The sequence below is a fragment of the Protopterus annectens genome, chromosome 5.part0, assembly GCF_019279795.1.
Source record: "Protopterus annectens isolate FY-2018-M chromosome 5.part0, PAN1.0, whole genome shotgun sequence".
Lineage (NCBI taxonomy): Eukaryota > Metazoa > Chordata > Ceratodontiformes > Protopteridae > Protopterus > Protopterus annectens.
The window spans coordinates 1185497492-1185522648 of NC_056735.1; the positions used below are offsets into that span (position 1 = coordinate 1185497492).

General features: G+C 41.5%; 1 protein-coding gene across 2 annotated transcripts in view; it reads right to left on the reverse strand.

The window, feature by feature from the left end:
* The window catches only part of TRIP12 (thyroid hormone receptor interactor 12), a 3849287-nt gene that overhangs the window by 2247474 nt on the left and 1576656 nt on the right, over positions 1-25157 (reverse strand). For both annotated transcript variants that reach the window (XM_044071052.1, XM_044071053.1), the window contains one exon: positions 17563-17719. In XM_044071052.1, the coding sequence (XP_043926987.1) occupies positions 17563-17719 (157 nt within the window). The remainder of the gene's footprint in view (positions 1-17562; positions 17720-25157) is intronic.

The following is a 25157-nucleotide window of genomic DNA, read 5'->3' on the forward strand; positions in this document are numbered from 1 at the left end:
CATGAAAGAAATTTTAAATCAGCTGAAAAAGCTGGTTCAAAGGGCGGCAGTGTAAGCTTTTCCAGAAAAAAGTTGCGATCCCAAGTAGGTGTTGGTGCTCTCCTGGGCGGTCTTATGTTCTTAGCCCCTCTGAGGTACTGTCTTAGGAGTGGATGCGAAAATAAAGGAGGATCCGTGCTGTAATGAGCTGAAATTGCTGAGGCGTGGATCTTAACAGATGAAAAGGAAAGTCCTTTGTGCAACATCTCAGTTAAATACTGTAGAATCTGAGGAATGTCTGGATCAAGGGGATTTTGGCCTTTAGCCTGGTTCTAGGCGCAAAATCTTTTCCATTTGCCTGAATAGGTTTTCCTGGTGCTGGGCCTTCTGGCCTCCAGAATGACATCCATAACAGCTTTGGATAGAGGTGTTGGCTGGTTGTTTAGGTAATTTGCCATGCAGCCAGGTTTAAAGTCTTGAGCTGGCTGTGTAGAATCGGATTGTCTTGCTGGGTGAGCAGGTGAGGAATTTGTGGTAAAATCCATTGTGGGCCGTGGGCCATGTTCCTTAGAATTGGATACCAGTGCTGGCGTGGCCAGTCTGGTGCAATGAGTATCATTTGTGGCCTCTCTAATCTGACTTTCAGCAGTACCTTTGCTAGAAGAGGCTGTGGAGGAAAGGCATACACTGTTAATGTTTTCCAACTGAATGAGAGGGTGTCCACTTTCCAAGCTTGTGGATGGAATGTCCTTGTGCAAAATTTTTGAAGTTGGTAGTTTTGGGGGTTGGCAAACAGATCTATGTCTGGGCATCCCCATTTTTGAGTTATCATTGCAAATACTTGTGGATCTAGTTTCCACTCGTGGGGATCCATGATGTTTCTTGCTTAGGTCGTCTGCCAATGTGTTTTTCTTTCCTGGCAGGAATTGTGCTTGTAATTGAACCTGGTAAGACAGTGATGTGTTCCACAAGGTCATTGCTTGCCTGCATAGAGGGTAGGAATGTGTGCCCCCTTGCTTATGTACCACATTACTGTGGTATTGTCCGTCTTTATTATTAGTTGCCCTGGGTGTAAGAGGTCCTTGAAAGCTGTTAGGACATTCTGTACTGCTAGCATTTCTTTTTGATTGATATGCAGATGCCTTTGATCTGTAGTCCATTTGCCCTGAATGCACTGTCCTGCATGTGTGCTCCCCAGGCATAGTCCGAGGCATCTGTTGTCATAGTTTGCCTGGCTGTGGGTAAGGTGAAAGGCTGACCCTTGTTGAGGTGACATGCCTGTGCCCACCATAGAAACTCCTGTTGAAGGCAGGGAATGAGTGGTATCATTGTTTCCAAGCTGTGGCTGTGCTGAGTCCATACGCTTTTCAGGTACCATTGTAATTTTCTCATATGCAGTTTTGCAAATGGAATTAGTAGTATGCAAGATGCCATGAATCCCAAGGCCTGCAGAATTTTTCTTGCAGGGAGTTGGGTCTTTGTTGCCATTATTTCGAAGTATTGAGTCAGCTGTTGTTGCTTGTCTGGCGTGAGATAAGCCATCTGGGCCGTTGTATTCAAGCTGGCACCCAGGAATATTATATGTTTTGCGAGGGCACTAGTTTTGATTTCTTTTCGTTTACTGTGTACCCTAGGCAACTTAGGAGATGTTTGACAAATGCCAGATGCTTTAAAAGAATGTCCTTGCTTTCTGCTTGAATAAGGCAGTCGTCCAGGTATGGGTACATTTGAATTCCTCTGTCTGCAGTATGCAATTACTGGTGCCAGGCATTTTGTGAAGACCCTGGGCGCAGTAGATAAGCCAAATGGCAGTGCAGAGAATTGATAATGGGTTGAACCTGCAAAGAAGTGGAGGTATGTTCTGCAATTTTGTCCGATAGGGACATGCAGGTATGCCTCTTTGAGGTCCAAAGTTACTAGCCAAGCATTCTTGCCCAGCATGTGAAGAAGCTGCTGTAGTGTTAGCATCTTGAATTTTGGTACTTGTAGATAGGTGTTCAGAACTGAAAGATCCAGAATGGGTCTCCATGCTTTGTCTTTTCTTGGGACTAGAAAGCGTCTTGAGTAAAATCCTTGTCCTTGCTCCTGTGTAGGTACCTGTTGAATGGCTCTCATGTCCATGAGAGCTGTAATTTGTTTTTGTGCCTCTGCCCATTGATTTGGTGGCAGATTTGGCATTCCTTTTATCCTTGGCAAGGTATGAAAGTGGAATCTGTATCCTTGTGAGACAATGTCTAGGACCCATTTGTCTTTTGTGATGATGTGCCAGTTGTCTGCAAAAAATGCTAATTTTCCTCCCAGGGGAGCTGCCAGGAGAGATTTGCTTGGTAGTTTGAAAATTGAGTCATTGTGTTTGTCTTCTGCTAGCTTGGGGCCTGTCGTCTCCTCCTTTCTGGGTAGCAGTACCCCATTGGCGAGGTTTGTAAGGGCCTTGTGACTGACCTCTGCCCCTTGCGCGTCTGTATTTGCCCCTCTGTGATCTGTCAGAAGCTGGAAAGGACCATTTTTTTGTTGGCCAATTTCTGCTGAAACGAGGAGGTTGTACCTGTAAAAAATCCTTGACTGTCTGCATAGACTTTGCCTTATCCTCCATTTTCTTTAAAACCTCTTCTGCTTTGACACCAAATAATACATGCTGCTGTAAAGGTGCATCCAATAATTTTGCTTTAACATGATCAGGTAGGGTTTGTTCTTTTAACCAAGCATGTCTACGTATGACAGACCCAGTAACAGCTGCTCTACAGGAAGCTTCCAATGAATCAAATCCACATTGTAAAGTATGTTTGCCCACCTGTTCAGCTGCATGCAACAGATTCTGCATTTCCTTGAATTCAGACTGTTCACAATGTGTGCTCATTTTTTGTTTTAATTGAGACATTAGGAATTGCTGATATTTCAGCATGTGAAACTGACAATTTAATGCCCTCATAGCCAGAGTAGCTGAGGTGTATATCTTCTTTCCCCATCTAACTAGGGCTCTGGAATCCCTTTCAGAGGGCACAGGATTTTTAGCCATAGAAGCTTTAGCCCCTTTGGGACCCTGGGAAACTGTTTCTGGGTCAGCCACAGGGCTCTTATAAAGGAACTGGTGTGAATCAGGTACTCTGTAGTACCTGTCTGGTTTGGCTGGAGCAGGAGGTACAGAGTCTGGATTTAGGCTAGACTCCAAGTAAACATCATCCACAATGTCTAAAACTGGAGGGATAGCAAGTGGTCTGTGCTGGGGTAGTAAAAGGAACTCTCGGAGCCTTTTCTTAGAATCAGAGTAGTCCTGGCCTTCCCAGTGGAAATGTTCCCTCATGGTATGTAAAGTTTCCCCAAAGGAGTAGTCTTCAGGGGGAGATGCTGAGGGAAGGGAAAAGTGTAATCCTGTTCCTCAGAAGAATCTGAGGAAATTGAAACCTGGTCAGAGGAAGCATAATCCTCCTCTTGTCTTGGTCTTTTATCTGGAGGGGGATGGGAACCCCTGATTAGGGTAATCAAATCTTCAGCCATCTTAAGCATCTGTTTCTTAGGCATGGGGCCTTGAACTGTAGACTGATGTACAGTCTTTTTTGGTTTTAATGGAGTTTTAAGCTTAGCATAAGATTTAATGGTGAGTGTAGTCGGTCTGAAGACACCTTCTGCAACCGAGGGTGTTTCTACTGCACCGGGATTCTCCTTCTGCTCCGGTGTCGGAAGGGCCTAATGAAGATGGCTGCGACGGCCTAGTACACTCCGCTTGAGAATCCGCAGCTGTCTGGGGTTCCAATTCTGCGGTTGTCAGGGGCTGCGTAGGTGCCTCACTGAAAACCGGAGAACCGGCGACAGATCCGGCAGAGGCCTCGGAGTCTGGCTTGTTCCTAGGCTGCCTGTCCTTATCCTTGCATTTTTTATGCATGCCGGTCGTCGGCTGCTCCGACGGCATGATATAATTAAATTTCCTACCAAAGTAATGTTGTGCGAAGTCAAAACGGAGTTTGATAGTTCGTTTATTAAACCTAGCACAAAACCGACAACCTGTGATGTCGTGGTCTGGGCCTAGGCAAGGAATACAATAAGAATGGACGTCCTTATGAGGTGTTTGCTTCCCACAAGAAATGCAATTGTTAACTTTTTCTGACATCGGGCTGAGACAAGAAATGGTTCCCCAACGGGGTACTTAGCTTTATTGAAGACTTCGGACTGAAATTCGATTTGAAAATCTCAGGTGTCGGCCGACCGGCACTTGCGAACTGCTTCTGCTTCGGGCACCGCGTGGCAAGAAAGACCAAAGAAAATGGCGTCGGATGCCTCATATACCCCTGGGCCACTGACGTCAGGGAAGAAGCGACAGCAACTGACGCCGGACCAAGACTTTGGAACTCAGGCCAACTGCGGGACCGCCTGACTGCAGGATAACCCAAGTGTGATGACTGCAGCAGGGTAACACGATGAACATCAGGACTTTGGAATTCAGGCCAACTGCGGGTAGCCTGCCAGCAGGATAACCCAAATGTAATGACTGCAACAGTGAAACACGAACATCTGTGTAGCTCTGAAATACCCCTTCAAATTGGGTAATCCCAATCCACCCTGTTCTAATGGAAGAATCATCTTATCCCACTTGACTCTTGTCATTTAAACACATTTAATAATAAATAATAAAAGAACATGAAAATACTAAATATCTGCTTACAACAAACACCAGTCTCATTCATAAGAAATATTAAAAATAACAGGTGGACAGGTTCACACAGCTACAGAAAAAAACAATATTTAACTAATCTCACTATATTTTCCTGACTGATCTTAGAATTATTAATCTCTGGTTACTTACTAGAATAAGGCAAGATGAAGTAGGTGAGAGATCCTTCTTTGTCAGGTTACAAAAACACAGTGCACAGAGACTTCAGTCTCACCCAATATTAAACATTATTTTTAAAGATGGATTACAGAATGACATTGCATATATTTTGGTCATCTGATTTCTGGTTCCCATGACTCCCTCCTTGACTAGACGCTTTCAGGATTTAGCACCTGTGTGTCAATAATACACAGAGAGAAACTTGCTAAGAAATGCTGCAGCTTCTGGAAGTCATAAAACAATTTCAAACCTCCACCCTTCCAGAGTAGCAATTAGGTCACCCCAATCACAATACAGAATGTTTCTTAATGCTTGTTTTCCCAGACATTTGGTCTCTGACTGCAATCAGAACTGTACGATACAATCCTTATGGCCTAAATTAAGTAATTTAATTTCTTACTATTTTTCAAAGTCAGGTAGACAGAGATTAACCTCTTCTCTTCCTCTGTTAAAACATATACATTTAAACAGTTATAATACACATATATTTCTTTTTCTGTCCAGCAGTGCGCACGTTTGGTACATTTTTAACACAGCTTTACAAATCCATTTTTCAGCACAAGCATCTGTACAAATCATTTTACTATACAAATGACATACAAATCTTTAAATTCTAGCTAGCTGTGCTGGCATATGTTACACATCCACTGCCCTACTTCTCCTGGCATAGCTGGCAATACCTCACATCATCAGACCATAATAAGCAGATGCCCGGTTGGGGGGAGAAATGAGCCAGTTGTCTAAGAATGGAAACACCTGGAATCCCTGCAGTCTCAAGTGAGATGCTACTACTGCCATGCATTTGTTGAACACCCTTGGAGCTGTGGCGAGACCAAAAGACAGCACTCTGAACTGATAATGACTGGCTCCCAGCTGGAAGTGTAAAAACTGTCTGGATCGTCTGTTCATCCCTAATGAGCACATCCAGTCATACTTTTCCAAAAATGGAAGAATGGACTGAAACTTGACCATCCAGAACTTGGTCTTTTGAACAGATTTGTTTAGGTTGCTGAGATCTAGAGAAGTGGTCTCCAAATCCCGTTTTCTTTGGCACTAAAAAAAAAAATCCTCAGTAAGTTCCAGATCCTTTCTGGTCTGGGGAAGAACTCTTGGATGACTCTTTTTATATAGCAGCTTTTGTATTTGAATTGCTGCTTGTTCCCTCCAACTGGGAGGAACATAAGGGAGATTTCTAAAATTGAGAGGAGGAAGGGAAAATGGTATTATATAACCTCTGGAAATGATCCTCTGCATCCATGAATCTTTTATTGCTAGGCTCTGCTGCAGGGAAAAACGACCCCTGAATGCCTCCACAGGGGTACAATCAGGCCTCTTTCAGGAGCGCTGAATGGTTTGTCAAATAAAGACTCCCTGGACCCTTGATGATGTGGGGCTTCCTCTGCCACAAGGCAGTGTCTATCATTTGAATTTCTCCCTCTGATTCTGGGGGAATACTCTCCATGTGTGTTCCTGGAAAGATCCTTGTGATTTCTTGAACCACATCTTTCCACCACCTCAATGATTCCACAAAAAAGATCTTTGAGGGGTGGAAAAACAAACACCCATGGTAGAAAGGGTCTTTCCATCCTTCTCACACCTGGACAAAGCATCTTTTACTTCATGGCCAAAAAGAGACGTGCCATCAAAAGAAGCATTGAGTAATATAGACTTAAAAGGCTTCATGAAATCACACAGGTGCATCAAGGCACGTCTCCTAATGGATACTCCTGAACCCACTGCTCTTGAAGTTCCTTCTGCTACATTAGAAATGAGCCTCATGAAAGAGTTGGATATCTATTCTGGGGTCGCCAACTGAAAAGTGAAGGAGGATTTCACCTCTTCAGAAACTTTTCCTGTGAGGGTATCTGAAGGTTCTTTACTCAGATCCCTCTGTAGTCATGTGAAAGTTGCCAAATAGTTCAGAGACCTTAATGCAAAGGTCACTGAAGCATAGACATGCTTCCGGAATCTGTCCATCACCAGAGACTCCTTATTGGGGGAGATGAACAGATGAACTTTCCTATGCAAGTTCCTTTCTAGTGGCAGCCACCACGACCACAGCATCAACAGGAGGACCTTTGGACCAGAACGGTCTATCCTCTGGTGGGGTCATACTTTTTTCGGGCTTCCTAGGAATGGGCTCAATGGTGTCAGGCTCCTTCCAACCCCACTGAGAGACCAAATCAATGAGAGGTAGGCGGAGTCATCCAGGAAGTAGATGGGCCAGCAACAAACGCCTCCAGGAGTACAGATTCCTCTGGTGAAAGGTTGCTGGGCTTCCAGCCACCTCTCTGTTTTAGGATTTCAAGGATGTCTCCTAATAAGACATCAGAAGATGACCATGGGACCCTTCGCCATCCTCAAAATCTGTATCCTGGGCGAAAGATTCAGGGGAATCTAAATGCTTCCTCTTGCATGGCCTCTTTTTAATAACCTCCTCAGTGGGATATTCTGCGGAGGTATGAGAAGAGGTGAGAATACCCAGATGGGAGTCCTGGGGTTTTGGTACTGGCTGTTCCTGAGGAGAGGTTAGTTGAGACTCTTGGCAGACAGGTAGGATAGATGCAGATACAGAAGCAGAAGGGATAGGCACCATCTGAGTCATGGTTACTGACAGGGCTCTTTCCAGAGTCCTAAAGGCAGACCTTCCTGGGAAGTGATAGGAACCCGGATCCGAGAAAAAGGTTTTCTGATCCCTGGTCCTTCCCTGCTCCAAAAAACAACCCCCCCCCCCCCGAGAGGCAGAAGTCGGACTTGAACTTACCACTGCCAAGGCTCCAAGGTGCAGGGACAGCTTCAAAGCTCTTGGAGTCAACGGAACACCTCGGATCAGACAGGGCAGAACTGGCTCAGACAACTCTCCGGATCTGACTGCAGTGAAGAGCTCAGAGCAAACTTTGGATGTGAGGGTACAACAATCCTCAGACCCAAAGTAGATGGGCTTGGACAACTCTGATCCAAGGGCTCCAAGGCCATGGAAGGAGTCAGAGGAGGAAAAGTTAGAGGCGGTGTTGTAGAAGTACAGACTTCCTGACCCAATGAGGTAGGAGCCAAGGTAAAAGCTATCTGACTCTGCGCCAAGCGCATCTGTCTCACTACCCTTTCCACATCTTCTACAGTAAGGCTTCTAGAAAAGCGAGAGGAAAGCCTAGAAGTCAATTCTAGTCTGTCCAAACATGGATAAAGTAATCTTGAGGGACTAGGTCCACCAATAGGGAGTATCTTGTTCTAGGCAAAGTAATCACACATCCAAAATTTCTGTCTGATCTGAAGCCTTCAGATCAGAGAAACCCTTACCTTTTGGAGACTTAAAATCTGAAGTAACAGTCGGATGCAATGGTAATTTCTTAGTATTTTTCTGATCCAAAGAAACCCGATCCAAGAGTTTTGTTTTCTTCTTCAACAGATCCAATAACACAGTAGGATCTGAAGGTCTTTTCAAAGATTTCTTCGAGGTCTTGGAGGAAACTGTTGAAGAGCTCTGAGACATACGAGGTAATATTTTAGGCATATGTACAGAAACAGCTTCATCAAAAGAGGAGGGCAATAGCTCCTTCAGAATAAGTTTGTTTTTGCATTCAACCAATGCCCTCGAGTTGAACGCATGACATACTACACAACATTCTTGCAGGTGAAGTGGACCAAAGCAATACACACACACACACACACACACACACACACACACACACACACACACACACACACACACACACACACACACACACACTGTGCAAGTCAGAAAGGGGAATTTTCCGACCACACCACCCATATGTTTAAAAACCCGATGGGGTTTTCTTTTTTTCTGCTATGGTAGAAAAAAATAACAAGAAAGAAGATTAGAAACTAACAGATGCCAACAAGTATACTAGAAGGATAGAAAATGCCTTTTTTTTTTAAGGTGGTGGTGGAAGAAAAAGGGAATTAAACTACCTACAAAGGTAGTACAAGAAACTACACTAGCATAGCAGGAAAAGGGAGAGAGATGCAGATACTAATAGTATCAAGCATACACTAGTACTAAAGAAGAAAATGACAGGAAATATAAAAAACATATATAACAGTAGAACAACAACAAAAATAAAGCACTTACCTAGTCAACTAGCTCGAGAGGTAAATCACCACTTTTTTCACCTAATGATGGCAAACGAGATCTGAGGTAATGGGGGGTTGGTGCGTTATGGGTAAGGGAGAGACTCGAGAGTTCAAAGTAGCCACAAGCTTTTGCAGCGGCTGAGTCAGATCCCATATCTCAGATCTGAACTGATCAGTTTAGTACAGAATGAAAACTGACAGCATCAGATTGATTAGTACTCAGCAGCATTAGTTTATCTCTCAGCAACACTTAAGTGAGTCTGAAAATGGGATTACTCATTTGCTAGCTGTGCGTGTGATGGAAAAACCTCAGTACAACCAATCCCTCTCCCTCCATGAAGAAATGCTAGCAACTCTGTCTGCAGAGCAAAAGGCAATGACTTCCTTTAATTCCTACACTCAAAGTCCAAGAAATGAAAAGTGAATGGAGGAAAAGCAAACAGACCCACTTTAAAAATCCCTCTTGAAGATGCAACAGATACAGACCAGCCAATATGCAAGCGTCTTTCTTCATGGGGTAACAGGCAGTTGAAATATAATTAACCATAATAGCAAATCTTTCTGGAGCACTCTGTTACAGAAACAGTGACATCAGAGTTTTTCTCACATTGCCTTTAAGCCAAGAAAGAAACCCTTTCAGATGCAGCTCAGGAAATTTGTAGTCCAACAATGGTCATGTACCTCTATGTTTATGATTGCAGGTAGGTGCACCAGGCTGCCAAGGCAGTTAGCTTTGCAAGGGGCTTTATTCAATTCCTGAAGCCCTTAAAAGGATTTGTGATTTTTTAAGGTTATTCCTTAATTATTAATAAATATAATTTTGACAAACTGTGTATAAAGTGCCAGGAGGAGAAAAAATATTTTACCTTTCACAGGGAGAAGTTAAGAGGTCACCTTCATCATAGTGGCAACTCCCTAAAATTCCACTTTTACTGCAAGTACTTTTTTTTTTTTTGTAGTGGACCACAGTACATTACATCACAGTACTTGAACAGAATCATGTAGTTCAATAATACCCAAAGAGACAGAGGATTCACTGAAGCTGAATAGCACAGCTGTGCAAAATCCTGCCCTACCAAGGATTCTGCAAACTGACTTGCTGCTGCCCTAGTAGAATTAGCTCTCTTGTTTACTGCATTATGACAAGCAAATACAATGAAAACTACTTCTTTTTGTTCACTGCTAATAAGACAAACTGAACCCTCAGCAGATACTACATGACGCAAGGGTGGATCAATTAAATGCTTGTGCACTTTTGGAATTCCAAAAATTGAAGGGACTATGGCTTTATCAATATTCACTTTTGCCCCTGGCTAGATTTTTGGATGTTAAACTCAAGACACTAGCCATGGAGGACCCCACAATCCTGAAAGATTCATGGGATTTTCTTAGGAATGTCAAGCAAGATTTATTCCATGATAAAGTAATATTTATTACGATTGATACAGTTGACCTATTTGGATCTATACTCCACGAACAGGGACTTGAATGCTTTGAGGAAGCCCTAAAGCAAGTGAGAATTTTAACACAGAGTTTTATACATGCTTGAAACTTACTGATACCGTTTTAAAGAACAATTTTATATATTTTCAGGGTGAATTATTTCAGCAGGTTAGTGGGGTAGCTATGGGGGCAAGATGTGCCCCTATATATGTTAACTTAATCTTGTCAGTTTGGGAAGAAAAAGTATATTATTAACAGCCAGTATAGGGACTGCTGGATTTTATATAAAAGTGTTTCCGAGATGATATTTGTCTAGTTTGGATCGATACATTACAAAGATTTGTTGAATTTTTTCAGTATATTACTAATTCCATAGAATTTTTGCATTTCATACATGAAATTAGATACGAGGAGGTGAATTATCTAGATGCCACAATTTAAAAGATAAGGATATGTTTTGGTCTAAAGTATATAGGAAAAAGACCTATTCTAACACATACCTCCACTACACTAGTGCTCATCCTCATCATCAAAAGAAGAGCATTATTAAAGGTGAATTTGTAAGAATTAGTAGGATGACTTTGGACAATCATGAATTTAACAGGGAATGGGAAAAACTGAGGGATGTTTACTGACAGGGGCTATCCCATAGATTTGATTCAGAATGTTTACCCGAAGGTGTAAAGTAGTAGAAAGGATACATTTGCCCCTATTCTAAGTGTAGGAAACATTACCCCAGTTGGTGATGGGATCATGATTGGTCCACCCATCAATCAAACAGGAATGGATACTGTATAGGAATATGCTTTTGTGATCTTTTTAATGGGTACTCTGGTTTTATTAGAAATACAATGGAAATGGAATGGGACAAATTTGCAGGTTTATCAGACTTTAAGTTGATTTTTGATAAACCTTTGATATGCATCTTTAGAAAAGGTATTAATATTAAGGGTTTACTAGAGTGTAATCACAGTATTCGCAATCATCATGGAAAGAAGAGAATGGGTACAATTAAGTGTGGTATGTGCCCCCAGTGCCCATACTTTAGTAATGCAGAAATTATATTCCTTGAATCTAGGGACAGGTATGTCTTAAGTAAAACTTACAGTACACGTGGCAGTAGTGGTGTGATTTATACTGCAATGTGCGTAATTTGTAAAGCATTCTACATTGGGAAGACTGAAAGGAAGCTTAGGAGAAGGATTTACGAGCATATTAATGACATTCAGAACAAAAATTAAAATAATGCCTTGTTTAAGCACACTTCAGACCGTTCCTTAACGAAGTTTCACTTTTTTGTCCTAGAAGAGATAAAGATATAAGGGGCGGTAATGTGGGAGACCAAAACTGAATACAGCGAGTTATATTGGCAAATAATTTTGGAGGCTAACAAACCACCTGGTTTAAGTGATAGTCTCCCTGGCCCCATTTTTGAAGCTAAGAGCGGCTAGACTAACACTATTATTAAATATGTGGGTAAAATGCAATTTAAATGGTGACTATTCCCCATCATTAGTTCACATTGTTTGCATTCAATTAAGTTTATAGGTTTTTGGTGGTGTCAAACTCTTTGAACACTAGATGGTGTTAGAAGTCCATGAACTGCATACAGCTCCTTATTTATGTTTTTTTAATTTTTATTACATTTTACTTATAGTTTCTAACAAATTTTTATAAGGTTTTAATAAAATGCTATTGAACTGTAATAATTTTAGGTAGCTTTGAATATGTGGACTTTGGTAATGTACTTGATTTTAAATACAGTAGAACCTCAAAGCTGACCACCCAAGGGACTGCAACAAACTGGTCAACATACGGAGGTGGTCAACATAAGGAACTAGGCCTACTGTACTGATACGTACATGTACTTTACTTTCTTGTACAGTAAAATTATACATACAGTATCATAGAAAATACATTTACTGTTTTTTCATGGTTTAATTATTCTTTCTGAAAAGGAGTCAGTTTTGGTCCGTTTCTTATTCTTATTACAAAGGCAAGTGGAGAAAGCACACTCAACATACCTGGGCATTTTTCCACAGCAAATAACTTCAACTGCATTATCAGATGCCTGACATCCTCTTCTATTGAAGTCTCTGCAATTTCTGTCATCCTCACTTGCTTCTTCCACTTCATCAGCTGTTTCATGCACTTTTACACTCATCTGTACTTTGGTCAATATCGTTTGGATAACTGCTTCTGGGTCAGGTTCATTACAGGTTGCCACCTCATCATCCAATCCAACAAAACCTTCAAAATTTACTCCTTCAAATTCTGCCATGGGAGATGGACTGCCTGATGGGGCCAAAACATCATGCTCTTGGGATGTGACAAATCCATCTTTCTTGAAACACTTCTGTATCATTTCTGGCTGAACTTTAATCCAAGCAGAACTGATCCAAAGGACAGTATCCAGATAGTTAACTGATGCAGCAGTTAAAGTTACTTCCACAGGTGGACCACAGGTCTGTGTTTTAGTAATGACCCACTGAAGGAGCTGGTCTCAGTAGTGCATTTTAAATTTGTTGATGATGCCTTGGTCAAGAAGTTGGAGACAGAATAGACAGATCAGAATAGAGTTTTTTTCTTCTTCATTTCTCAGTCAATACCCCTTACCCACTCTTCAAACAGGGCAGCAGTCATCCATGTTCATTTGTTTGATCTCCAAATGACAGGGAGGTTGTTGGGTTTCAGGTTCTTGAATGCGCATGGCTTTGTCGATTTACCAGTCACCAAGGGCTTTGGTTTCTCTCTGTCTGAGCTAGCACAAAGCAGAACTGTGAAACATTCTTTGGAAAGTTTTCCACTCTTACATTTGTCACCCTTCATGACTAGGCTCCTGTCAGGCATCGCCTTGAAAACGAGTCTGCACTTGTCAGCGTTAAAGATGTTATCATCTTTGAAGCCTCTGGTGAAGTCCAGGAACTTTTTGATGAACTCTTCTACAACTTCTACTGCACATTCATTGGATTCACCACGCAAGACATTCTGGAAGATCTTCTGTCGCAGTTTAAATTTCTCAACCCAACCACCTGATGCTTGGAAATCTGCCACCGCAAATTCCTGTGCGATTTTCTTAGCAACTTCTTGGTTCATTGGCCCAGAGATTCAGGCATTAACTGCCCTCATTTGTTGGAGCCAGCTTAATGTGGCTTTATTGATTTCGAGGGAAGATTTCCTCCTTTTACGCTGTAGGTCTCCCCTTTCCTCACCATATCTCTCCAAGTACTCATGTTTACGTTTTAGTATGTTGCTAAACTGTGGACTTGCTAACACCCAAATTTTTCGCCGTCTTTTGGCTGCTGCTTTCCAGAAAATGTATTAGATCAACCTTTTTCTTCAATGTCAGCTCTGAATTTTTTCCTTTGGACCATCATGTCTCGATTAACTGTAAAACTTTTCAGTAGTTCAGTAGTAGGATGTACCTAAAATTCAGACCAGTCCTTCACGTTGAAAAAATCTTCAGCAACACATGATAAATAATAGGATGCTAGGCTTAAATTCAACACGTGGCAATAACAAAACATGAAAAAAGAACTTGTACTAAAGAAAAAATAATAACTAAGGGGCAAAGCCCACACCTTCTACCTCTTGGTGTAGAGTGGGCTCAACTGGTCAAGTTACAGAGGGTAAATTAATAGTGTGTCAGTAGTCCAAGTGGTCAAGATGCATCTTACAGAGCTGGTCAATATAGAGAGGTTGGTCTTCCATTGAGTACATGTGGTGCATCTCCGGTCTATGAAAATAAGCCCAACTTAAGGAGGAGGTCAATTATGGAGGTTCTACTGTATTCATTTTTTTATTTAATTTTATGTTAATAGTTTTACTGGATGAAAGATTTCATTGGTGGTTCATGATTACTGGTTGGGATATAAACGTGTGGTTTGAATTGGGTTATTTTACATCCGAAGAAGTCTTTACTTAGACGAAAATGCGGTGACTTGTTAAGGCGTTTATGTTATAGTGACTAGTGTATTACTTCGTGGGTTTGGATTATTAAAATACTCTACCCCGGAATTGATGTGGTCCTTCCATAACTGCATCTTTTACAGTTTAAAAAAATAAAGTTTGTCCACTTTCCATTTATCTTACAGAATGAAAAACACTGAGATGGTACCTGCTTTCAGTTCTTTTTTCATTCAGGCAAAACATACAACGTCATGGACTGAAACTCCCACTGCCTTAGCCCCTGCATTTCACATTCCCCATCAGGATATCCAGGCAGTCTACGCTATGGGCTAATTCTGGAAAATGGGGTACTCTATTTCTTTTTGCCATGGCCTCTGCTTTCTCTCCCCTTCATCTGCTGTCTGCATCATCAATTTTATAGGCAGTTGAGATAACATTCTAGTTTTTATATATATATATATATATATATATATATATATATATATATATATATATATTTTAGCAAAAGTGGGTGAGCACAGCAACGTTGAGAGATTCCTTATTACTGTCCATCTTTAGTAAATCCACTAAGTCACAGAAGCAGTTTAAGGCAAGGCATTTATTTTTCTAAATAGAATAGCAGCAAAAAGTGAAGTCTAACAATCTTACACAATCTAAATCTAGATACAGTAACATGGAAGAACTCTTTAAAAAATTCCTTCCAATAAATTTAAATCCTTCACTGACAGTAGAAATATGTAATTCCTCAGAAGCTGTCAATACTACTACATCTCTACATATTCTAATCTGTCCTTTGTTCCTATGATTTCATCCACGCAGTACACAAACAAACCTATATTCATTTAGATTTAGAGTATGTAGCCAATCAAGGCCAAAGCTACAACATTCCTTTGTTTTATAACAAAGCAGTACTATGAGCTTTATCTAGCTTGCAACATACGCTTGATTGCACACATGGATTTCAAAATACAAACATGTCTGTGATATGAAATACATACATCTATTTTGTCAGTTGTAAAGACCAAAATAATTCTACTAGAGAAAATCCATTCTGAGAAATCTTTTGATATTTCAATATTATTCTCATCATACTGCTCTGTGGAGGGCTTCAGAAGGAGACACACAATGGTGTAACAATCTTCTTTTTGTTTTGGCTCGTCCCGTTAGGGGTCACCACAGCAGATCATTAGTTTCTATTTCTTCCTGTCCTCTGCATCTTGCTCTGTCACACCAAGTACCTGCAGTCCTGTCTCACTACGTCCATAAACCTTACCTTAGGCCTTCCTCTTTTCCTCTTACCTGGCAGCTGCATCCTTAGCATCCTTTTCCCAATATGCCCATCATTCCTCCTCAGCATATGTCCAAACCAACGCAAACTTGCCTCTCTGGCTTTCTCTCTAAACCATCCAACCTGAGCTGACCCTCTAATATACTTATTCCTAATCCTGTCCACCCTAGTCATACCCAGTGCAAATCTTAACATCTTTAACTCTGCCACATCCAGCTCGGACTCCTGCCTTTTTGTCAATGCCACTCCTCAGCACATGTCCAAACCAACGCAATCTTGCCTCTCCGGCTTTGTCTCTAAACCATCCAACCTGAGCTGACCCTCTAATATACTTATTCCTAATCCTGTCCACCCTAGTCACAACCAGTGCAAATCTTAACATCTTTAACTCTGCCACATCCAGCTCTGACTCCTGCCTTTTTGTCAATGCCACTGTCTCTAACTCATACAACGTAGCTGGTCTCACTACCCTCTTGTAGGCCTTCCTTTTCACTCTTACTGGTACTCATCTGTCACAAATCACTCCTGACACTCTTCTCCACCCTGCCTGTACTCTCTTCTTCACCTTTCTTCCACACTCGCCATTACTCTGAACTGCTGATCCCACGTATTTAAACTCATCCACCTTTGCCAACTCTACTCCCTGCATCCTCACCATTCCTCTATCCGTCTTCTCATTCACACATATATTCTGTCTTAGTCCTGCTGACCTTTATTCCTCTCTAGAGCATATTTCCACATCTCCAGGCTCTCCTCAACCTGTTCCCTACTCTCAATACAGATCACAATGTCATCTACAAACATAATCATGGTACTGAATTTGCAGTGCTTACACAACCATTCAGCTGCTTAAATGAAAAGGAAATGAATTAATCCAAAGTGAAGTATAATTCAATTCTGCTTTACTTCTTCAAATTAATACTTTTAATTCAAACTTCAATCATCTTCATCACGACACTCAATACAACCATCATGCCTGCAAGTGCAGATGTATTTCACATCTCATTCGCTATAAGTCTTGGCAGACATGAATGAATTATGACTGCAAAGTTTGAAAAGTAAAATAATCAGTCTTAAGAGGGACACTTTTTACCACCCCTCCCCAAAACAGAAAATGTATTACAGGTACTATTCTTTTGTCACTATCTTTGTCCACATAGACATTTACAGAATTAAGCCTCCAAACAAACATCTGCCATTTTGAATCTAGGAACCTGCATCAAGACACAAAAATGTTGTTCCAAACTCTCTACTTATGACAAAGGGAACATTTTGAAAAATCTGAAGGAAAGAAAACAATTATACATGGACCAACCTCAATTCACGGGAGTGGAAAGAACTTTGGTAGGGAGGGGACTTTACTACTACCAAGCCAGCATTCTTCCTACTTCACCAAGTCAAATTCCTCACAAGGAAAGAGACAGATCTTAAGGTTCAGATGTGGAAACAGCACCATCTTATGATTTAGGGGACATTCTGTAATAAATGCCAAACAGGATATCACATTCCACAAGGTTTAGTTCAAAGAGACAGTATCCCCCCATAAGTAAATAAATAAATGCAAATTTTATATATATATATATATATATATATATATATATACATATATATACATATACACACACACACACACAATACGTATATAAACTTGCTTGACAATGCAAGTGCTGTAAATGCTGAAAACAAACTTTCTAAAAGTTAAAGCACCAAATGGGACAGCAAGAAGACAACAAACTGCTCTAATAATACAATAAACCGATGAACAACTCTTACTTTAAAAAAATGCAAACTCAATCTAAAGTGGAGCCAATCTGCTGTTAAAGCAGTGGACAAGAGAGGGAAACTGCATTCCCATTAAAAGAAAATAAGTGAAAGTCTCTCAGCTAGATTTTCTACATGCATTAATTACTCACAGATATAGCTCGGGAAAATGTGGTTAGTTAATTTAAAATGAAATCAGTGCTACAGAAAAACAAGTACAACTTTCTAAAACACCATAGATATATAATAAAGGGCATGAATCTACCTCAATTATTCGGCTGTCAATTCTGTTGTATGGATGCCAAAGCCCTCGGTCGTCTCTCCACTGCCACAGTGCACCATCTGCATTTTGACTATTTCCTTTTTTCAGCATGGTATCAACTGAAAATATTCCCTCCTTTGGTAAGCATGGCATGAGTTCACTAAAACAAACAATAAAAACAGAAATTGGTTTTTCAAGTACCAGAAATGTTTCTATTGTATACATGTCAGTATGTGTACTTTTTCCTTTAAATAATAAAATGCAAAACCTACATGCAAACTCACCAGTAATCATAGTATGAAAATGAAATGCAGTGTAAACCCATATTCATTCTGTGGTTTCCTTTAATGCTGGTCAGTCTTCAATACCTTTTCAAAGCTATTAACATCTCCATCAAATTAAATCTAAAACTGAAAACAAAACGCTACTTTCTAACACTGTTCTAAGGATAGCTACAGAAAACTAACAATTCAAAACAAAGGATCTAATCTTGAAACATCACCATAAAACAGGAAATTTATTCACAATCTTCAAAAAATAAAATGCAATGCATTAAACAATGACATTGATAAATCCACAATTTTACAATTCTTATTAGTATAAATTACACATCTTAACACTGCCTGTTGGCTTTTTTTTTTTTAATGAAACGCAGGACAAGTTCAACTTGTCTGTTCTGGTTAATTCACATCTACTTGTGACTAGAGGAATAAATGGATGGTTACTTCACATCTACTCGTGACTACAGGAGTAAATGGATACGTCTTACTAAGAACACTAACACTTGTGTGTTAGTACTGGTGGTTGCAGCACCATCCTTTATCCTTCGGCTACACTCTTCCCCACTCATTCTATTAGGCCCAAAAGCAAGATTAAACATCTGGATAAAATAAACCACAAAACAGCGTACTATGTAAACTTAGAAAGAGGCACCATGCCTGACCACCAATGTTTAAAGAAACACACATACTTAAATATACACTTAAAAGTATATATATATTTTTTTTACAGATAAATTACTTGAAGGAATATTTTTTGACATATACTTATTTTATGCAACATACTTTATATGCAAGTATATCTTAAGTATTTTTTAAGTGTGTACTTCTAGAGCTACTTTTAAGTGTGTATTTAAGAGTGTGTGTTTCATTAAATACTGCTGGTCAAGACATGGTGACTCTGAGTTTTTAAAAAGGAAGGAAGTTGCTCTGTTACAGCTTCTGATAAGGTTCCTGCGTTTTGGAATAAAAGTGTCAAAACTGTGGCGAATAAACGTTCGGGTGGGGCTTTTGGTGTGGCGTTTTTATTATATTCAAGATTAAATATTTTCTACTTAATTCAGGGCTGTCTGAGGGCAAACGTTTCTGAATAAACAAAGTCCTCATATTGTGCTGTCTTGCTGTTTAACAGATGCTTCCATCCAATGTCAACAGCAGGTATCTCAAACATGTGCCCTCAGACAGCCCTGAAATCAGAATGACTCTGAGTACTGGAAGCTGTTATACTGCATTTCTAGCTGCAGTTACTAACTTTCTTGTTTTGGAGATTTTGGTCCTTGACGTTATTTGAGTTTGTGACCCAATGCTCTAACCCTCTATAAGCAAATCAAGCAATCATGCCAGACCTACTTGTCAGACTATACTTTACAGATTCATAGATATTTCAAGGCCATTGAATCTTATGACCATTCACATATTGGCTGTACCCTACCCTTATTCAGGCTGCACCTCCTCTCTCTAAGAGGGACATACCACTCAGTTCAAGAGTAAATTTGTGGATTCCCATCAAGCCACTCTAGGTCATGTTTAAAGGGAAAGAGTATGTTTCACTGCATAACATGTTGGGGAAGTTCACTGGGGAGGTTTGGGAAGCACTGTGCTATAAACCTGTTCCTCCACCATATTTTATTTATCTGCTGGTGAAGATTTAGGTCTCTGGTTCTAATACTGGTGGAGACACAGGAGGTACGGGATAACCAGGTCTCCTTTGGAGCAGCAAGCAAGACAGAAAGATTCTCTCAAAAATCTATAAGACTGAATAAATGTATAATGCTTCCAGCCTCTCTTGGCAACTCTAGGTCTTACAGTATGTGATCTTTTAGGTTAGGAGCCTCTGGGGATCTAACTGTTTGATATATTTACTGAAATACATCCAGAAGGGGGGTGTTGTACTGGGTAAATGACCTGATCGATGCAGAGTATAACAGGGTGTGATTACCTCTTTAGACCTTGAAACTGCTTTGGCAACTGGCTTTGCTACATAAAAATGATTTCCTGACCACTGCTGTTGCATAATGGTCAAAAACAGAGAAAACTAATAAAGTACAGTTTTGTACCTACCATAAATGTAGATGTTCGAAGATCCACATTGCTGCAGTCCTTACATATGGGTAGTCCGCTGTCCTCGGTCGGCCCGAATACCAAAGTATTAGGCTGATGTCGGTCAAGGCGCTTAAAACTGACATCAGGACGTCAGGGTACAAAAGCGCATGACCGACGTCATTTCCTCAGTCTTTTCTTGCCCCAGATGTCAGAAGGCCCTAACAAGAAAGGCCAAAGCCAAAAACCAGCAAAACCTAACCAACCACCCGTGCACTAACCATATTTACAATATGTACAACACAAACCACACCACCACCTTCAACAACAGCGGGGAAGGAGGGAGGCTAAATTGGACTGCAGCAATGTGGATCTTGAACATCTACATTTATGGTAGGTACAAAACTGTACTATGTTCTTCATCTCACATTGCTGCAGTCCTTACATATGGGTAGAATCCCAAAGCAGAGGTAAGGGAGGATGGCAAAACTATAAAGCATTAGGAGCTGCCAACATGCCTTGTAAAATTGCAGTTGCAAATCCAGCCCTAGATTTAGAGTAAAGTGGAAGGTGGTAATGCTTAGAGAAAGTATGCACTGAACTCCAAGTAGCTGCTTCCAAAATATCTTTAGTAGCCACCCCTTAAAAAGCTGTAGAAGTGGCAGTAGCCCTAGTGGAATGAGGCCTAATCCCAGCTGGAATCTCCTTACCATGATGGGAATAACAGAAAGCAATACAAAAACCAATCCACTTAGAAATAGTTTGTTTTGAAACAGGTTTGCCCTGAGAACCCAAAGCAAAAGAAACAAACAACTGCTGAGACTGCCTGAACCCTTTAGTTCTGCTCAAATAATATCGCAACTGTCTGTGTATATCCAAAGTGTGCAAAATCCTTTCCCCTTTAGTTTGGGGGTTTGCATAAAAAGTAGGCAAATGAATAGTTTGGTTTAAAGCCACACTAGAAACCACTTTAGGCATAAAAGAAGGGTTAGTGCAAAGACACCCTATCCTTGTGGAAAATTAAGAAAGGCTCAACTGCCATAAGGGCCTGTAATTCAGAAACCCTTCTCGCAGAGGTAATGGCCAACAAAAAAGCAGTCTTCCAAGATAAATATTTCAACTCTGCCGATGCTGCAGGCTCAAAAGGTTGTAGAGTGAGTTTCTCCAACACAAAATTGAGATCCCAAGCAGGAGTAGGAGCTCTACGTGGGGGTCTTATATTCTTTGCCCCTCTAAGGAATTGCTTAAACAAAGGCTGAGAAAATAATGGTGGGTCACAGTCATAGTGAGCAGAAATTGCTGCAGCATGAACCTTTATAGAGGAGAAGGACAAACCTTTGTCCAATAACTCAGTAAGGTATTGAAGCGCCACACTTAAATTAGGTTTAGAAACATCAAAGTCCTTTGCTGTACTCCAAAATAAAAATGTCCTCCATTTATCTGCGTAAACTTTCCTTGTACTAGGCCTTCTGGCCTCCAAAATGACATTCAAAACTTGTTGTGGAAGCTGAGACCCTCCGGGGTTTAAAACAGAATATGCCAGGCTGTCAGATGTAAAGAATGAAGTTTGACATTGAGTAAATGACTGTTCTCCTGAGACAGCAGGTGAGGAATCGAAGGCAAAGGCCATGGAGGCTCCTGTACCAGACTTCTCAGTAATGGGTACCAGTGCTGTCGAGGCCAATCTGGAGCTATTAAAATCATGTTTGGCTTGTACTGTCTGACCTTCAGCAGTACCTTTGGGAGGAGAGGCAGAGGTGGAAAGGCATACACGTGAAGATTGCTCCAATTGAATGAGAGAGCATCCACTTTCCAAGCTGAGGGATGAAACCTTTTGTGCAAAACTTTGGCAGCTGGTAATTCAGTGGAGAAGCGAACAGATCTATGTCTGGAGTTCCCCATAACACTGTCAATCTCTGAAATACATGAGGATCCAATTTCCACTCGTGGGGATCCATAATTTGTCTGCTCAACACATCTGCTAAGGAGTTCTGTGCTCCTGGCAGAAACTTTGCCTGAAGATTTAGCTGTAAACTGAGAGCAGTCTCCCACAAAATCATTGCTTGTCTGCATAGAGGATAAAAATGCGTTCCCCTTGCTTGTTGATGTACCACATGACAGTTGTGTTGTCTGTTTGAATCAACACCTGCCCTGGAAGAAGTAAATCCTTGAAAGCTATCAATGCAAATTGGACTGCTAACATCTCCTTCAAGTTGATATGTAGATGTTGAAGTCTGGCAGGCCACGTGTCTTGTACCCATTTTCCATTTAGATGAGCTCCCAAGCTTTGTCTGAGGCATCTGTCGTTAAAATCTGACTCGCCTCTGGCCGGGTCACAGAGAGTCCCTTGTTTAGGTGACATTCCTGAGCCCACCACAAAAATTCCTTTTGAATGCAAGGTATTATTTGAATGACAGTGTCCAAATCTTGGCAGTGCTGTGTCCATACATTCTTGAGATACCATTGTAGCTTCCTCATATGCAGTTTGGCATTGGGAAGTACCAGAATACAAGATGCCATGAACCCCAAGGCTTGAAGGACTGTCCTTGCAGTCAGCCTGGACTGATGAGACAACTGATGGAAGTAAAGAGAAAGATTCTTTTGTTTGTCCGGGGTCAAAAAGGCCATCTGGGATGCTGTATTCAGTCTCACACCCAGAAAGCACATGTCCTGAGAGGGTACTAGACTGGACTTTATTTCGTTCACAGAATACCCCAGGCATCTTAACACTGCCATCACATACTGTAAATGATGAAGAAGTTCGTCCTTTCCTTGGGCCAGTATCAGGCAATCGTCCAAATAAGGATAGATCTGTATTCCTCTTAGCCTGAAGAAAGCTACCACTGGAGCCAGAACCTTCGTGAACACTCTGGGCGCAGTAGATAAGCCAAAGGGCAATGCAGAGAACTGATAATGTGAAGTCCCAGCCCGAAAACGCAGATACTTCCTGCAACTGGGCCTGATAGGAACATGAAGGTAAGCCTCCTTGAGATCCAGAGTCACTATCCAGTGATCTTTGCCCAGCAGAGGTAAAAGCTGTTGTAACGTTAACATTTTGAACTTGGGAATGTCCAGATATGTGTTGAGGATGGATAAATCCAAAATTGGTCTCCACGTGTTTCCTTTCTTTGGTACCAGAAACAGGCGAAAATAAAATCCTAGGCCCACTTCTGGCAGAGGGACCGGTTGTATGGCCCTTATTTGAAGTAGTAGAGAAATTTGTTTGCGAGCCTCTAATCTTTGCTGAAGAGGAACGTCCGGCATGCCTTTGAAAGGAGGCAAGGTATGGAAATAAAACTTGTAACCCTGGTGTATGATATCCAATACCCATTTGTCTTGGGTAACCAACATCCAATTTTCCTTGAAGAGTGCTAACCTTCCTCCCAAAGGTGCTGCCAGGCAAGAAGGATCTGGCAGCTGGAAAAGTAGGTCATTGGGTCTGTTTACGAAAGGACTGGCCCCTGCCCTCACCCGAAGATTGTGCAAGTGAACTCCCTGTTCTAGGCCTGAAAGAACTCTGAGCTCTGCCCCTACCACGTCTAGATCTACCCCTAGACTGAGAATCATAAGAAGGATACGTCCACCCCTTAGCAGGCCAATTCCTACTAAACTTCGGAGGCTGAACTTGCAAAAAATCTTTAACAGCCTGCATAGACTTAGCCTTGTCTTCCATTTTCTTCAAGACTGACTCCACAGGTGAACCAAACAACACATCAGACTGCAAAGGAGCATCCAAAATCCTTGTCTTAACATGGTCAGATAAATTCTGATCCTTCAACCAGGCGTGCCTGCGAAGAACTGAGCCAGTGGCAGCCACCCTAGACGAGGCCTGCACAGCATCAAAACCACACTGTAATGAATGCTTACCCACCTGTTCAGAGACATGCACCAAATCTTGCAATTCTTTACACTCAATGCCTTCCGCCAGAGCATCCACCTTAGACTTCAATTGAGAAAGAAGAAAGTTTTGATATTTCAACATATGAAACTGGCAATTCAAAGCCCTCATAGCTAAGGTAGAAGATGTATAGACCTTCTTTCCCCATCTATCCAAAGCTCTGGCTTCTTTATCTAGAGGAACCGGATTTTTACAACAGAGGCCTTGACACCGTTAGGTCCCTGACTAATAGTTTCTGGGTCCGCCCTAGGACTCTTATAAAGATATTTATGAGCCTCAGGCACCCTGTAATACCTATCCGGTTTAACAGGAGCAGGAGGCAGAGAATCAGGATTAAGTGAAGCCTCTGCAAACACATCTTCCACAACATCCAGAACAGCGGGTATAGCCAAGGGGCTATGCTTGGGTAACAGCAAAACTCCTAAGCCTTTTCCTAGAATCAGAGAAGTCCTGACCTTCCCACTTAAAATGTTCCCTCATAGAATGAAGTGTCTCTGAAAAGAAAAATCCTCTGGAGGAGAAGCAGAAGGAGTGGAATCATCTGCATCAGAATCAGAATAAGGAGAGTACTCCTGCAAGTCTTCAGCTGAAGACTCTGAAACATCCGAAGCCTGCTCAAAACTTCCCAACTCTGGCTCCACCCTAGGCCTCTTATCAGGAGGGGGCATAGAACCTCTAATCAGAGTAATCAAATCTTCTGCCATTTTAAGCATGTGCTTCTTAGGCACAGACCCTGCTGAACTAGGAGTGACACCAACAGAAGCTAAAACTAGCCTGCCTCTGGGAGAAGCCTTGGAAACAGAAGGAGAAGGCCTAACCACCCTAGGAAGGGAGGGGAGTACAGTAACTTGAGAAGCCCCTTCAGCCTGACCTGCCTCCTGAGAGACCACCTCCTGCAAAATCAAAGTCTCCCCCTGAGACTCCAGAGAAGTCTCCGTCGGAACCACCGGTTCCACTGAAGCCTCTAAAGAACCGGTGTCCGGAACGGACGACTCATCTTGCCTGGGTTTAACTGCTTTGTCTTTGCGTTTCTTCGCAGAAGCGGGCGCCGGAAAATCCGACGGCATATTATAATTGCACCGCTTCCCAAAGACCAGCCTAGCACAATCTAACCTTTGCTTAATAGTGCGTTTATTGAACCTAGCACAAAAGCGACACCCAACAACGTCGTGCTCAGGCCCCAAACAAGGAATACACAAAGAATGATAATCCCTATGCGGTATCTGTTTTCCACAAGAAATACAGTTATTCACTTTTTCTGACATCCGGTAAAACACTGAGGCAAGAAAAAACCAAAATAACCCCCAACGGGGTACTTAGCCAACTTGGATTCGGTCTGAAACTCCGAATTCGAAAAATTTCAAAACGCCGAACGGCACTTG